We start from the raw sequence: 16,656 nt of genomic DNA, 5'->3' as shown, positions 1-16,656 counted from the left end.
TGTTTTTTTTCCCCATTCCTTCTTCAGGTCCTCCGCCTATGAATGGCACAAACAAGCAGCTGTCCTCGGCGTCCATCTTTGAACATGTGGATCGGATGTCTCGGGCCGCCGAGGCCAGCAGGAGACTCCCGAACAAAATCCAGCTCATCGCCATGCAGCCCATGCCTGTGCCACCTCTCCACAGCCCCCCCATCAACGGCAAACTGTCCGACACCAACCAAATCAACAAAGAGGTCGACTTTTCTGACTCACTATGCTCACAAAAAAATATCTTTTTCAGTTCATGAAATTAATTTTTGAGTAGGCTGCATGACACCCAGACCAACCACACAGACAGCGTGACTGTCCAGTATATCGTCTGAGAGACATTTACAGATGATATACTGGATATCTGCTGTATTTATGTGTAAAATGTTGCACATTCTGCCTTTAAAGAGATCCAGAGGCTTTTATCTAACAGTGTCTCTTTTCTTCAGATCCAGGTAGCACTGAGGCACAAGTCAGAGATTGAACACCATCGAAACAAGATCCGTCTGCGCGCCAAGAGAAAGGGCCACTACGACTTCCCCGCTATGGAGGAGGTCACAGGCGGGCTGGGAGACACTAAGGACCAGGATCGCATCTATCAGAAAGCACAGACACAGATCGATAAGATTCTGGACCCTGACACTCAGATGCCTGCCATCTTCATGCAGTCCAAGAAAAGGTGAATGTTCATGTCTTCTGTCGTTGTACCTGAGTTGATAAGTGTCTGACAAAAATAAAAAGACTCATTAACGCTTGATCTTAGTGTTCGAGGAAGGCGCTCCCCAAAAATGAGGATGAAGGAGCAGTTGAATGGCGGCATGATGGAGGCAGACAAAGACCACCTCATCACTGAAGACAATGATGCTGCGTACAGAAAGTGTCCTGGAGTCAACAACGTGGCCTACGTCGTGAGTAGTACACAAATCTAATCCGACTCTTCTCAACAATTTTCCAGGTCTAAAGCTGCAGCTAATGCCAGGACAGGATTCCTTTACTGTACTGTACTGAGTTTCCATGTTTTTCTTGGTGATATTTATTTGAATAGAAGCAAGTGTTAAGCATACGGACCACATTTAAACAGCCCAGGTCACTAACGAGGGAAGCAGAGATTCATTAAGCTAAACCTTTGTAACCTAGCAACAGTGATGCAGTGAGAAGCGGCCTGAATCTGAAGTCTTTGGTACTGCCAGAGCAAAAAAGCCATTGGTACACTACTTATTTAGCACCTGTGTCTTTTTTTTTTAAATCGATTAATTGTGCTGAATCATTCTTTTATGGTTCCATTCTCAACATTCTGCTCCCTGTATAATATTCCTAACTTAAGTCAACTTGATTCTCTATCCACTGTCTATACACTCTTTAAGCCTGTTCATAATGTGTTGTGTTGTGTTGTTCCAGTCTGATCCTGACCAAGGCCCAGGATCCCCTCACAGGAGCCCCTCCCCCACCGATGATGTCTTCCTTGGCCCTGCTTCCTCTCCTCCAGGCCATGCCCCTCCCCCACCCCCCTACATGCCCCCACAGCCCTCCATCGAGGAGGCGCGGCAGCAGATGCACTCTCTGCTGGACGATGCCTTCGCCCTCGTGTCCCCCACCTCTCAGGGCAGCACGGCAGGGATCACTCTCCCAGGGGTCAACAACAACAACCTGCCCGCCTCCAGCCCTCCTGGACGTAGTCCCCGGCCTTGGGGTCCTTCTTACCAAAGTCTCGGCCCCTACACTGGTGTAAGTAGCCACTCCTGGTGCTTTCATCTACAGAATAAATCCCCCCTCGGTATAATTTCTGAATGCATATGCAGAATATTTAAATCGGTTAATCTCTTATTAGTATTTTTGTTGCCTTTGATCCTTCTGCTCTCATGTGGCAATGAAGTAGATATAAAAAAATGGTCCCATATAGCTCATCAGGTAGTCAAGACCACACTAACCAAGACTAAGACCAGGATGCTCCGAGATAAGACCAAGACCAAGACCAAGACAGGATGAGACCATGGCAAGACCAAGACCATAAATAACACTGAAAAATCATTTTGTGTGCAGGGGGCGTTTCACTCACTTAGACCTTAACACTGTGAAGGTTGCGACTTTAACCAGGGGATAAAAATCAAACTACAAATGAATTAAAGTTATCCTTTCTTTTAGAAATGGTTGTTTTTCTTCTAATCACAGTAATGACTTTAAAAATAGCCAATCAGTGGTGGTCTTGACTGGTCTTTATTTTATATCCCGAGTCCGCCCAGTCTGAGACCAAGACAAGTCAGAGTAAAAATGCTTTTGATTCCAAAAAAACGGTCTTGAGACCCAGACCGATTTCGAGTCCTACAACACTATCATCAGGATTTAAGATGTTTAATGTCTCTCTGAATGTTGAAACAAACGTGGGAAAAGTCTTCTGTGGGTTGGCTGCTTTTAAGAGAGTGAGTAAATATCAAATACATTAAATTAAAATAAAATAAACAAGTGACAGAGTAAGCAGTAATAAAAAAGCATTTATTTTATTTAGTCTAATTGTCTGATGGAAAAAACCTGTTTCTCATATAGTTTTAAGATAAGAATGTTTTACCTTTCTACAAATAAACAGAAATAAGCTCCCTGTTAGATAAGAACTAACATAAGCACCGGTGAAATCCCTCATGTTCACTATCTCCTCCCTTTCTCGAGTTTTCTTTTTCAGCTCATTCACAGCACGGAGCCGGTAGCATCAAGTTTAATCGTGTCCACTTAGCCACCTAATCGGCTAAGTATTCCTCCATCTGTCACCCCCCATGGAGCTGCGACCTTTCAACCCTCGTCAGCCACCTACAGTCCTAAGACTCGACAGCTACAGATACCCTTGACCTGCATTGGCTCTTGTCAGCGTAGACTAGTTGCAAAGGAGGCGCGGTCACTGAAATGCTGAAATAATAAGCTCAGTGTTTCTTTGTATTTAGTCTGTTCATTGAAAGAGGTCGGGGCAAAGCTGCGACACTACACAAAGGCTTGTTTATGTAGCACTGCAGCAGAGGTCCATAGTGCTGTGCATGTGTGACACAGTGTCTGTAGTGTTTCATGTTGTGGAGTGAACTGCAAAGAGACGATACTTAGCCTTTACTACGTGTAGCTTTACTACTCCTATACAGTGCCCATGAGTTTTATATATGCCAAATACTCTAAGATGCTTAGAGATGGCAGAAATTATATACTATAAGCATTACAGTAAGCTACAGAGATTTTCTGCACCTTGAATCACGTGGATTTGATGAACAGTGAGTCCTATTCTGTCAGTAAGAAATAACACTGCTGAAAACCTGCAGGAAAAAAGTGTGCAAAGCTCCCTCTGAATGGAAACATATCAGTATAGTATTTTTATGATTCTAAAGCTGAACGTATTTCCATCTTGACTGCAGCTTAAAGGAGCAATATGTAAGATACACTGTGACTGAAATAATTAAAGTGACCTTACTATATGATCAGACATTAAAGAAACATGCTATGTTGAAGTGCTGGCTTCTCTGACAACAATGCAGCAGCCAGTATGTCCTCCTTCTAACTTTAGATCCTGCTCCTGAATGATCTGGATTTGTTTGGACCAGAGAAGGTAGGCGGTTTTAAGGCACCCCCACACGGCTGTTTTGGACGCCCCTCGGTTTGCCAGATATGAGAGCAGTTATCAGGTCAACAGGTGTTGCAGTGATGGAAGTGGGCAAGAGAAGTGGTTCAGATAGAAGTGATTGTACCCGACCTAAAAAGCCTCTGCATGTTTCTAATAAGCTCCACGAGCAGAAACGTGCTCAAACTAGGATCAATGTTGGAGATGATTTTGAAAAATGGAGAGAGGTTAGAACACAGAAAGGTTTACAGACTGATGCAGAGCTGGATAAACACTGAAGCTTCAGTGTTCACCACATGGCAACCCGTGTGAGCATCGACTCTAGAGAGGAGGGGGGGGAAGACAGCTCTCTACAATGTTTTAAATTTGGACTGCAGTACCTGTTGTAAACACTAGGTGTCAGAGTTACATATTGCTCCTTTAAATATCACTGGAGTAACTAAAGTTCTTTATAATCTTATTAAGAAAAATACTTTAGATGAATGTACGTATATAGCTGTCAAATGCACTTGAGTCTATCCATTATAGGCTAACACAGGTGTTGATCCCAGGTGAAATAAATAAAGGGAGACTTAACAGGGAGCAGTGGAGCCATAAAAAGCTATTTACTGGTTCTGCTTTTGCAGGTTCAGTGCTTTAATGTGCTGTGAAAGGTCAGCTGTAAAAATGAAGGATATCCAACTAACTCTACTTGAGAAAAGCAAGACTCTCTGAGAGCCCGATCACAGGGGGACTCGTCACACTAGGTGCGGCCGCTCCAAAAAACACCTGACTGCATCTGGGGAAGAAAACAGCTGGGACGGCCTGTGGAGCGGGGCTGCGTGTGCATACTTAATTAAGTGGGGAAAAAATTAACTGGAGCAAACGCAGAGCTCTCCCTGTTGTTTTGCTCCTAGATGAGGAGGGGGAAAACTTTTCATAAAAAGAGGAGGTAAATCCTCTTACTTGATTTGATTTTGGCTGCTTTGCCCATGAGTGAAATTGACAAGCGCTGGGACTTCGCATCTTGAGCTGAAAAGGTTTTAACTTTTATGCACGCCTAAAAACCGCCAGAAAAACGCATCACGCAGCAGTAGAGAAGAGCGCCCGGCAAGTGCGTTGGACCACAGGAAAACAATGGTGTTGCTGGCGACGCCTTTCTTGAGATGCTTCTCTGTGTGATCAGATCAAAGAAAAAGTCCTCAAAGAATACCCAATCCTCCAAATGTACTGTACATAGAAATAGACCGAGTACTTCCTCTCTTCATAAGGAATGTCAACATCAACTGTGACATCCGGTTTATCAGGATGAAATACAAAAGCTATGACAAATAGAGTTTTTAAATTCCTCGTAAGGTTGGTTCTACGTGAAATCATTGAAAGCTCGGTCTTATAGAGGTAAAGACATTTCTATTTAAACAACATTTCATGCACATATCCACTCAACCACATCTATACACTGATATTATCAAGGCCTAAAGGGGAAAGCTTTCTGGGGTCCAGTCGCAGGAGGAGGGCCCATGGAGGTTGGCCAAAACATTAAATTTTACACCTAAATACTCACCATCACCATCTTAAAGCAACAAAAACACACATTTTATTTGTTCTTGGTTTAGTTAATTGTACCCTGAGATGGAAGCTGGCCAGTGAACTTAACTGCTATGCTCGTTATTTAGAAACCAGTATAGACATTTCAGAACCTGCACAAACTCGGGACGCCAGAAAAGAAAAAAGGAGAAAAGGAGGGAGCTGGCTCGGGCATTTGACCCCAAAATGAACTTGTTAACAAACTTATTTCAGTCCGCTCCAAAGGCTGATGGGAGCTGAGCAAAGGGAGCTAATGTTAGCCAGGAGGCTAGCGCTAACACTACTGATCGAATGTGCATACGTTGATACATTTAAATCCTATCTTGGGAGGGCCCATTCACTCAACCTTTCAGGGGCCTTCTGCATGTGAACCTTCGATGTTGTATAAGAATTGAATAAGAAAGGTTTAAAGTGGTCGTAAACAGGAAGTGCACTTGAGCATTTCTGAAGTTTAATGTGACCTTTTTTGACCTTATTGCTCACATAAAGATCCGCCTGCTGTTGTTCTCTGTCTTTAACCCCGGGTGTCTTCTTTGTTTTCTCTCCCCAGAGGTTCCCTGAGCTAAGCCTGCCCCCACCGTCTGTCCAAGGCCTGACACCGAGGTTGGTAAAAATTGAAAATCCATGTATAAATTAAAAAATAATACGCCTCTGTGACGTTCACGTCTTCCTACACCAGAATGATTTCTTATTGATCAGCCAAGTTTGAGTTCCAGCACTTCACCGAGGGGAATGTTGTCCTTCGAAAGCATCCTGTGAGTCGGCCTCGTGAATAATGAAACCAGAGTCATCTTTATTTTATCAGTTTAATGGATCGGGTCCAAGCAGTGGTCCCCTCACTGTCTCCAAACGACCGAGGCACCCATACACACTCACATATTCATGTGAAAGCACACAAACACACACTGTGCACCATTTTCATGAGCTTCATTTATTTCATAGAGAGCACAGCAGCAAGAAGGAAACCCCACAGATTTATTTATGATCAAACACCTTCTGACCTCAGGTTAAAAGTCCTGTTTTTTATTTTAATTCAATCTTTTTATATTCTTATATTTATGTCTTAAGAAATATGTTGAATTCCCTACATTTAACCTCATCTGCATTATCATTTATCTGCTTTGAACCTGATGATGGTTTGACCCGTCTGTTCTGTTTTGACGCCTTTGTGGAGAACTTCAATACTTGAATTTATAAAATTGCTAAAAGAGTAAAGGTTCCTCTACACTTAAAGGGAGGGGGGAGGACTGAGGACGAGGGGAGAAATAGGCCTGACCACAACACAATCTAACTGCTTGCATTATTTATTGTTATTTACGACACACAGGATAAATAGAAACACATCACAACTACTGCTACCTACATTTATTGCTGCTGCTATTTCATATAAATCTGTATATATATTTTTAAACGTTTAATATCCATTGCTGCTGCTGTGTAAGGTCAATTTTTTTATAACTTGTAAATGACATCAGCAGCTGTCAAATACTATAAATGTTGCAGACGTCGTATACTGTATTAGATGAGGTCCATGTGATGAACTTTACCACAAACAGGAGAAGACTCTGAGGGATCAGAGAGATCTCCCAGTGGGTTTGAGCATGTTCATGAGTGCAAACATCCACACATACAGTATACACAAGACATACACTGAATTATACAGTAGGTCTACATATAACATTATATGTATCCCTGTACAATATCAGTGTAGCAAGTAGCTGATTGGTCTTTTTACTGAAAACTTCTCGTGTTGTGACATCATCTGGACATATATCCCACATTTCAAAATCTCCATTGATATGTCAGCGTAAAGATCACAGCTGAGAAGACGATCAGTAGATGTGTCCTCCTATGTTTTTCATGAAATCTCAGGTAAATGAAAAAGCCTTTCTTTGTGTTTCAGGCAGGGCCTTGGCTCCAGCTACCTGCCACCCGGAGAACCAGCAGGCACATGTGAGCAGATCCAGCCGGACAGCCTGTACTCCAGCAGGGGGCTCTACTCTGACGAGCTCTCCTCGTCTGCCAGACCAAGGCCTGTCGGGGGGACTACAGGTATGACATGCAGACACATACAAACAGCCACAAACTGACGCCCACTAATCCAGTTTGAGTCCTCTTGATCTTATTTCCACTTCTGAGAGCTTCATTGAAGTCACCCTGTTTTTTTACCTGCAGCACTCGACATAAACTGCTGAAGTTCAGGTCAACTGCACAACGTACTGTGTGATATTAATTTAATTCAACAGATCTATTAACAGCATATGATAATAAACAGTGATCAGCCGAAACAGATTATTTTATGTCTCAGACTTTAAAGTCGATTTCAAGCAGCACTTCAACATTTCATACTCTCTTCTTCAGGTTATTTTTGGGCCTTTTTGCCTTTTTTAGATAGGACAGCTGAGGAGAGACAGGAAATGGAAATGTTGGAAGAAGTGAGTGGGGGGATGACATGCAGCAAAGGTCGGAGGTCGGATTCAAACCCCGGGCTGCTGCGATGAGGCCTCTGTACATGGGGTGCACGACATAAGCCACTAGGCGTCCCACATGTCCTGCAACACTTTGTGTTTGTCTACACACCACAATTAAAAGTCTAATTCAAAAGTTATTTTCTGAAATATTTCGATCTCTGTGGTGCAACGTTTTGTTAGAATCTAGGCAACAAATGCTAATTATTTAACATGAATTGACTTTAGGCTGGAGCTGAATCATACAGATAGTCCAATCAAATTACTTAATCAGAATTAACTGTTGTATATTTGTGAACAAAAATGATTTTAAGACACAATAAAGCATCTTTTTAAGTACATCTTGAAGCTTTATTCACCTTTTTATTGGATGTTGGCCTCTGTGCTGTTCTGCTAGACAGACGCACACCTCCAGCCCATAAACCTGTCAGACCGAGGCAGTCCGTCTGTCTTTTAAATTATTGAAGCAGCTGAAGTGATGCTGCTGCCATCATGCGACTCACACTAATAGAAATGGATTCTGGCATTTAGCGTACAGAGTGCAGCTCAGCAGATGCAGAGTGCTCCTCAGACGCAGAGTGATCGCATCAAAGTGTATGACAGGAGCTGCTGAGGATTGAGTGTCAGGTTCGTTAGCTCTGATGTGATGAGTGTGTGTGTGTGTATGTGTATGTGTGTGTGTGTGCAGGTGCCCAGCTCCATCATCTTGCACAGGTGGGATTGTCCAGTCGGATGAACGGTTACCCAGCAGGGCTCCGGGCTGCTCCAGGCCAGAATGGAGGGATCGGCTGGAACCACTACCACGATGAACATTTCTCCAGGATAGAGCCTGAAAAAGAGGGAGTGAGTGCATCACACATTTTATTTCCACCAGATTACGATCTTCTCTGTAACACATTTAAACCTAGTGTGTTATGCATGTCAAGTAATGCCACAAAAAAACTCAAAACAACCATGACCTGATCCTATAAATAAGTATTTTCAGAGTATTTATTCCTCATATACCATCTTAATCTAAACCATGAAGCACCATGGATGTCCAAAACCATTCAGACAACAATGGAGCCACCCTACACATGAACAATATAGTTTTTATCCAGTGGACCTCAAACACCCTGCTGTTTTAAATTACTCATTAAAGCATTAGTAAAATGTGCTTACAGCTTCAGTGGCATCACTTTTCAGAAATTAAGTACATTCATAAAAACCGTAAATATAGATTTTTGACCAGACTTGAAATAAAATTCAGCAGAAAAAAGGGCCTTGGCCTGGAAATGAAGACACAGATTTAAAACCAACAAGGTCCTTCACATTTTCAGTAATAAACATTGAAGCCACTTTACGCTTCTTCCCCTTTTTACACACATAGGTAAAGTTTTCTTTTACTTTCTATGCTGCTCTGAGAATCTCTACTAGTTCTTTAATCTCACACTCTTCAGTTCTGTCACTTCATATTTCTGCTTTCTCCTCCTCATCTCTCTCCTCTTTTTTTCTTCTCCTTCCTGCCTTCAGTTCCTGGGCTGTCCTGACTACTCGTCCCCCTCTATCTTCCAGACGCCCAGAAGTGTCATCAGGGAGCCTTCGGCACCTCCTGCCCACCTGGACACCTCGAGTGTGAGCTATCTGTCTGCCCCGCCGCCTTTGGATACATCTCCTCCCACGCACTCCTCCGCCTCGCTCATCAAGGCCATCAGGGAGGAGCTGCTGCGTCTCTCGCAGAAACAGGCAGCTGTGTCCAGCTACCACGGCTGAGAGCTTCAGCCTCCAGTCTGTAACCAGTCGTACCACTGACCCTGCCTGCCTGCTTCACCCACCTGAGCTCACAATACTTCCCATGGAAGTCTCTGAGGCGGTACAGCAGAGAGAGAGAGAGAGAGAGAGAGAGAGAGAGAGAGAGAGAGTCCTGCTGAAGTGAAGTGAAGTGAAGAGGCGGCTAACAAAGATTTCTACCTGCAGGGGGCGCCCTTGTTAAAAACTGGACAGCTTGTGTTCAGAGAACAGAATCACATTACACAGTTAAATCAAATCATAGACAATGCAATGGAAAGAAAGACAATATGAACAGTAGATGATGGACCTTTTAATATGAGACGACGTGATGTGGCATGTCTGGACTCATTGTGGACCTGGGAGGCCGAGTTCTGGCCACATTCTGGACTTCTTTGCGATACTACCGACTCCATCAGACTGAGTCTCTGCGTCATACTTTTGTTCTCATGCTGCCTTCCCTCAAATGAAATCCCCTCTAAGTCATTTAGATAATCTCCTCTGTTTTTTTTAACGCTACTGACACTACCACACAGGTATTTGTTTATTTTCATTGCAGACTCTTAACCTCATTATCACCATCAGGTGCTACTTCCTGTTCTCTGCCATGATGAGCCATGCTATGCCTTGACACTGTGATGTAGTTCACCTGACTGTGTCTAATGTACGAGCCCACAGTGAGCTCATAGGTCAGACGGTAGGCACAGAGGAGCACTTCTAGAGACTAATAACACTCATAAACACTACCTATTCCTTACTGCAGTAGCACAGAGTTAGTCTGAGTTTAAATCTTTTGACCTCTTTTCCTACAGTATCGTTTACTTGTTGTTATTTGTGGACAGCTTGCATTCACTGTCTTTGTTTTTTATTATGCTAAGAAGCTGACAGACTGCTAGCAAGCTTGGGAAAATGGCCTTGAAATCAAGTCAATCGTCAGCAGTAGGAGGTGTTACACCTACAGGCAGAAATGTGTTACTTGACATTATGGAGTGTGTTCTGCTGTACGTTGATGCACTGTTTGCAGACGACTTTGTACAGCTCAGTTCAATCAAGAAGAGATTTCTAACAGACAAATCAGTGTTAAGATAAGTCATGTCAAAGTACTGTTAATGAAGGAAAATTACAGAAGCCTTAAGCAGGTAAGCATCAATACATTTTATTTAAAGGAGCAGTATGTAACTCTGACAACTAGTGTTTCAAATGTGTACTGCAGTCCAAATTAAAAACATTGTAGAGCGCTGTCTCCCCCCCCCCCTCCTCTCTAGAGTCGATGCTCACACAGGTCACCATGTGGTGGACACTGAAGCTTCAGTGTTTATCCAGCTCTGCATCGGTCTGTAAACCTTTCTGTGTTCTAACCTCTCTCCATTTTTCAAAAGCATCTCCAATATTGATCCTAGTTTGAGCACGTTTCTGCTCGTGGAGCTTATTAGAAACATGCAGAGGCTTTTTAGGTCGGGTACAATCACTTCTATCTGAACCACTTCTCTTGCCCGCTTCCATCACTGTAACACCTGTTGACCTGATAACTGCTCTCATATCTGGCAAACCGAGGGGCGTCCAAAACAGCCGTGTGGGGGGTGCCTTAAAACCGTCTACCTTCTCTGGTCCAAACAAATCCAGAGCATTCAGGACCAGAATCTAAAGTTAGAAGGAGGACATACTGGCTGCTGCATTGTTGTCAGAGAAGCCAGATGTCTGATCATATAGTAAGGTACCTTTATCATTTACTTCACTACACATCTTATGCTGATTGCTCATTTAACTCTGATGTACTGTAAAAATTACTAAATTTCTGTTGCCAATCAACCAATCAATCTTTATTTGTGTAGCATTGATTCATAACAAATGTTATCTCTAGACGCTTTATGAAAGAGCAGGTAAAATACCTTACTCATTGTTATGGTACAATAACAGTTGTTTGCTCAATATCTCAATGTATTTATCTTGTTCTTGGGATAACAACGCTGGTTTTCACCAAGCTGCAACCTCCGGTGTTGAAAAAAAGCCGATTCGGAAGTGCAAAATCCTGAAGTTCTTTGAGTGTCCACTTGAGGCTGCCTGCAGGAACACCAGAAGTCACATACACACCACAGCCAAAAAGGCCAGTAATTCAGTACTTATCATGTGGCACTTAGAAGTTTTATATATGTATACGTTGCATCACAGCAATCATTTAAAAAATGTTTGTTTTAACTTGAGGTTTATTGTGAAAAAAAGAAATGGTCATGTTTTAATTACAGCCTGATACACAAAAACCAAATAGATCTGATTAGTTATTGTCATCACTGGCAACCTGAGTGAGCATCGACTCTAGAGAGGAGGGGGTGGGGGGAGACAGCTCTCTACAATGTTTTAAATTTGACCTGCAGTACCCATTTTAAACAAACGTGAATTTTGAAAAAATTGCTCCGTTTTGATTTTATGATAGGTGTTGTCAATAGTTAGGCGTGTAGCTGACATGATTGACAGGTGGGCGGGATGTAACGGTTCGTCAAGAGGCTTAGAACCCGCCTCAGCTCCAGCTCTCAGCCTGTCATTAGGTTTACTGAAAGTTAGACTGAGACAGGATTTCCATCATGGCGGCTGCTGTAGATGAGGCTTTGGAGCCCCCTGCAGGAACAGATGGCTTCGTCCATTAATATTTACAGGCTACGGTTTTCTCATGATGATCGGTCGTTTTTTTTTTAGATTTCCAGAAATTAACTTATCTCAGTAAAACAAGTTTTGATATTACGAGACAAGTAAGTTGAGATGTTGAGAAAACAACTATTACTTATAAAAAAAAAAGTGAGTAAATGAATATTGATGTTTGTCTGCTTAAGGCTCCCGTAGAAAGTCCTACAGATTAGTATTCTGTTTAGCATTGACCTGTATTAATAACTAACACCATCTCTGTCTCATGCAGTATTCAAACATGTTGTTTGCCTTTTTATCAGCACAGGAGGGGTTAAAAAAAAGTGTACTGTATTGTAATTTATGGTTTACTACAGCCATCTTGTTTCTGTGCTCTGGACCTTTTTCTGATCTACCTTACCTCATGTGATTTTTTTCCCCTTCAAACGTCTCTTAGTCATCGTGCTTTTAGGTTCCCCCTCTCCCCCTTCCATATGTTGTGACGTTTCGGGGCCTGAAGTTATATTTTATCTAACTGAAATAAAAGATGGAAATTATGGATTTCAAAAGCAGGGACTGAAAACATGCGTCTGCAGTGTGTCTGCCAGTCTGATGTGGCGGCTTATACATCATCACTACACATCTACATTTGTTTTAATTTGTTTGGCAGCGTCATGTGCCTTTCAGTAGTGTTGTATTACTCGAAATACAAGACCGGTCTCGAGACCACTTTTTGAAGGTCTCGTCTCGGAATCGAAATCTGTCTCAGACTGGGCGGACTGGATTTTAAATTGAGACCGATCAAGACCACCTCTGATTTCTATTTTTCCACATCATAACTTTGATTCAGAGGAAAACGCCCCCTTCTCAAAGAATACAGAAACTTTAATTCATTCATGAAGCAAGTGACACGCCCGCTGCTCACTAGATGATGATTTTTCAGTGATGTTTATGCTCTTGCTCTTGTCTCGGTCTCGTCCTGCCTTGGTCTTGACTCGGCCTCGATCCCTAAATGTCTTGGTCTAGTCTTGGTTTCAGGGTACTCTGGTCTTTGGCATGTCTCGTTTGGTTTCACTACAGCACTTCCTTTCACAGTAACCTTGAACATTTGAATTACTTCTAGTAGTTTTCTGTGTGTCACTGAGGATCAAATATTGTGATTCCTGGTCTGAATAACAACAATAAGCAGTCATTTTTTTAAATTTACATAAACTAGATCTTTTGTTGCTTTAGGAGCTGAAATGAAACAGTGATCACACATGGTTATTGTATGAAGCTGTGTTTGAATTGTCCATGTTTACACTCTCACACTGTATGCCTCCATCTGCTGGTCATGTACTGTAACAACCACCAACCCCACGTTTGTTCATCCCAAACTTCCTTTTGAATGTGTTTTTTTGTGTTGTGATCAATGATTTTATATGTTTTGCATTTGGTGAAAATTATTTGTTGGCTGGCCCAACTTTCTGTTTCATTGATGTTGCATGTTTAATTATTGTATTTCTTTATGTTTTGTTGGTTTTTTGCGCATGCTGTTCAAAGAAAATCCTTGAAATACAAAAGAAGTTGTCTCTACATTTGTAACCGGATTCTTAGTTTATTAACATAAGCTCTGGTACAAACTGATGTGTTCAATGACACTTGTTGTTTCAATTTTTGAGCGTTGCACGGGGGCAGACAGAGCCTTTCTGTGGGGAGTTCTCACCGTTCATGTGTGGGTTTCCCCCCAGATACTCCGGCTTCCTCCCACAGTCTAGTGACAAGTCCGGGGAGTAACCCGCCTCTCTTCCAGTGTCCAATGTCAGCTGGGATAGGCTCCAGCCCGCATTACCCTGGACAAGCAATATAGATAATGGATGGAGTAAATGCCATTTTTTAGTCCCTGCACAGCGCTGTCGCCTCACAGCAAAAAGGTTCCTTGTCCAAATCCCACGTTGGACAAGAACCTCTCTGTGTGGAGTTTGCATGTTCTCCCCGTGCATGCGTGGGTTCCCTGCTGTTATTCCAGCTCCTTCCCACAGTCCAAAGACATTCTTGTTAGGTAGATTGTTGACCTGATTGGAATTTCGTTATTTCTTTATTAGGATCCCCATTAGCACCAGTATACACATCGGCTATTCTTCCTGGGGTCCAACACATCCATTCATACACACAACAATATAACAAATAAACAAAGACAAATAGCAAGACCAGCTCCTCTAGTAGAGTTAAAGTTCATACAGAAGAGGAAAAAATAAATGGCCATCCATTTCACAGACAATCTGCAAAAGAACACAAAATCATCGTCCTCACATTTTTCACCTACTGTGTATTTATACATTTTGATAAACATGAATCATTGTCTGGATGACCTTTATAACTAAATCTCTAACCATCCTTTTTACAGACATTAATTCCAAGAAAAAGAGAAACTTAATACATTTCACACCAAACGGGCCTACATGTCAGCCCTGTGATTGACTAGCGACAAGTCCAGGATGTACCCTCGCTCTCGTCCAATGTCAGCTGAGTGGTATAGATAATGGATGGAGTGGATGCCATTTGTAGTTCCTGCATATCACCTTTCCATCAGTAGACCAAACAGCAGCAGCTTCTACCTTCATTCAACCCCATCCTGAATGTGAGACTGGAGTTTAAAAGCTATAAAGGTTATGATCTGCTGTCATTTATTTAATTTGAAAAGCAGTGCAGGTGTTGTACTTACTACAGACAACCACAAGGGGTCAGTATACTAAAAGCAAACTAAATCCTCCGTCTAAACCACAAAGTCTGCAGATGATGTAATCAGTTCCCATGGGTGTTCTGGGACCGTCTGAAAAGGAGTTGTTAAAATAACTCTCTCCTTTAATGGAGGACTTGTGAACAGGTCACAAACAATAACAAGGAGTGTTTGTTTTCTGTGCAGGACAACAACATGAAGAATCAGCGCCTCTTTTGAAGTAATCCAAGACAGATTTGTTCCTTTTCACATGAACTAAAAAGTAAGATGAAATATTTATTAACCGAGTGGAAAGCAGCGTTTCTTCCACTCTGAATTGGATTGGCTGTGGCTCAGCATGGTGTCACTTCGCCTTCAGGTAAAGAAGTACTTGCTGCTCTTGTATTGAGTTCAGTCTCATCCCATCAGACGCTTCTCCCCCTCTAATCCCATCACAGGATCTAAAGCCACCGAGGGAAGCAGCTGAACAGTCAGCAAATCTCCTCAACTGACTCTGCAGGGGTCGGACTGCGCACAGTATCAGACAGTTCACACACTCTAAGTGTCACAGCAGGAAGTGATGTTTTCACAACCTGCTGGTATTGGTGTAGCACTTGAGTAAAACATCTGGTTTGTTTCCATGCACTAAAGAAAATTAACTTTAAAGTGAGCAAGAATCTAGGCAGAAAGCTGTCACCTTTCAGCGACCATCTTCCATTTCTGTTAAATATATATAAATATTTTTTCTTCTTTTTCTGTCACTGATTGTCGCGCTCTGGAGTCCAGAGATACTCTTTGACCTCCCATCATGTATCTGTCTTTGTAGTTGTAGATTTCTGTCGTAATATTCATGCTGTGTTAGCTCAGTATTTCATTCTGTCTCCTTCTCGTCCCGGCTTAAGAGTGTCCCATCCCGTCCCTGTCTGGCTGCCCCTGGCCCTCCTTGTAGGGTCTATAAACCCTCCTCACACACACACATGAACACACACACACTGACATAGTAATCCTGTCTGTGTGTCGTCCCGTCCCGGCTCAGAAAGCTGAGTCCAGCCCGGCGCAGCACTACAAGAGCACACCCAGGAGTTAATCTGGATCATGACGGTAATTACTACCCAGCCTGTAGGAGGGTATCTGGGGGGGGGGGGGGGGGGGGTGATTGTCCACTAAGGGAGGAGTCAAATGGGAAGTTCTACCCACTGACCTTGGAGAAAACTCTGAGGGAGGGAGGAGAGAAACAGAGCAGATCCAGACATTAGCATACTGACAGAGTTCCAGCACTGCAGATTCTCTCTCTTCTGTCTTCATCCACTGTAGAGTGTTTATCAGTCTGCTGCTGAGAGACGAGCATGGGAGGAGGTCAAGTGTGAAACAAAACCCCTCTGACAGAAGAGCAAAGAGGATTTTTTTTTCTGCCTTTTTTCTTTTTAACTGATCTCAGCACAGAAACCAGAAGCCCTATGTGAGTAGACTGCTATCAGCTTGACTATCACCATGATTGTTTGTAGCTATATATGTGTGTGTGTGTGTGTGTGTGTGTGTGTGTGTGTGTGTGTGTGTGTCAGGTGTCTGTGTAGTTTGTGTGGCAGTAAGTCTGCCAAGAGTCACATCTCAGGAACGTATGGATGCAGTAGAAGTTTCTCAACAGGGACGGACAAGATGTTTCTCCTCACTGTTTGTTTTTTTAACAGAGCTCTATTTGTGCTGACTTTGCTTGTGACACTCAGTTGTTGATGTGTGTGTGTGCGTGTGTGTGTGTGTGCTGTATGTTTAGTATGTGCTGTGGGTGTGTACACTTGGTCACGGCAGCACATGTTGTTCCTCCAGCTGCCTGTCAGAAACAAACATTCCTGCAGTTTGATGATGACAATTAGTGAGCAAGTGCTTCAGCGACGTCCTACGCCGGCGTCTCTTACAGCTGTAAATCT

At 42.8% G+C, this 16,656-nt stretch overlaps 2 protein-coding genes across 3 annotated transcripts in view; both read left to right on the top strand.

The window, feature by feature from the left end:
• Positions 1–13,610, top strand: part of si:ch211-1e14.1 (UPF0606 protein KIAA1549) — a 49,516-nt gene extending 35,906 nt beyond the window's left edge. For both annotated transcript variants that reach the window (XM_061036734.1, XM_061036735.1), the window contains 8 exons: positions 28–233; positions 477–706; positions 791–935; positions 1,426–1,752; positions 5,733–5,785; positions 7,086–7,234; positions 8,339–8,493; positions 9,163–13,610. In XM_061036734.1, coding sequence (XP_060892717.1) covers positions 28–233; positions 477–706; positions 791–935; positions 1,426–1,752; positions 5,733–5,785; positions 7,086–7,234; positions 8,339–8,493; positions 9,163–9,402 — 1,505 coding nt within the window. In that variant the 3' untranslated portion in view covers positions 9,403–13,610. The remainder of the gene's footprint in view (positions 1–27; positions 234–476; positions 707–790; positions 936–1,425; positions 1,753–5,732; positions 5,786–7,085; positions 7,235–8,338; positions 8,494–9,162) is intronic.
• Positions 13,611–16,040: 2,430 nt separating this feature from the next.
• mical3a (microtubule associated monooxygenase, calponin and LIM domain containing 3a) overlaps positions 16,041–16,656 on the top strand; it is a 103,575-nt gene continuing 102,959 nt past the window's right edge. The window contains exon 1 of the mRNA XM_061036723.1: positions 16,041–16,190. The gene's annotated coding sequence lies outside the window, so the exon portion shown is untranslated. The remainder of the gene's footprint in view (positions 16,191–16,656) is intronic.

The sequence above is a fragment of the Labrus mixtus genome, chromosome 4, assembly GCF_963584025.1.
Source record: "Labrus mixtus chromosome 4, fLabMix1.1, whole genome shotgun sequence".
Classification (NCBI taxonomy): Eukaryota; Metazoa; Chordata; class Actinopteri; order Labriformes; family Labridae; genus Labrus; species Labrus mixtus.
The sequence above is the reverse complement of the archived record's forward strand: the minus strand, read 5'-3'. Positions and strand labels throughout refer to the sequence as shown.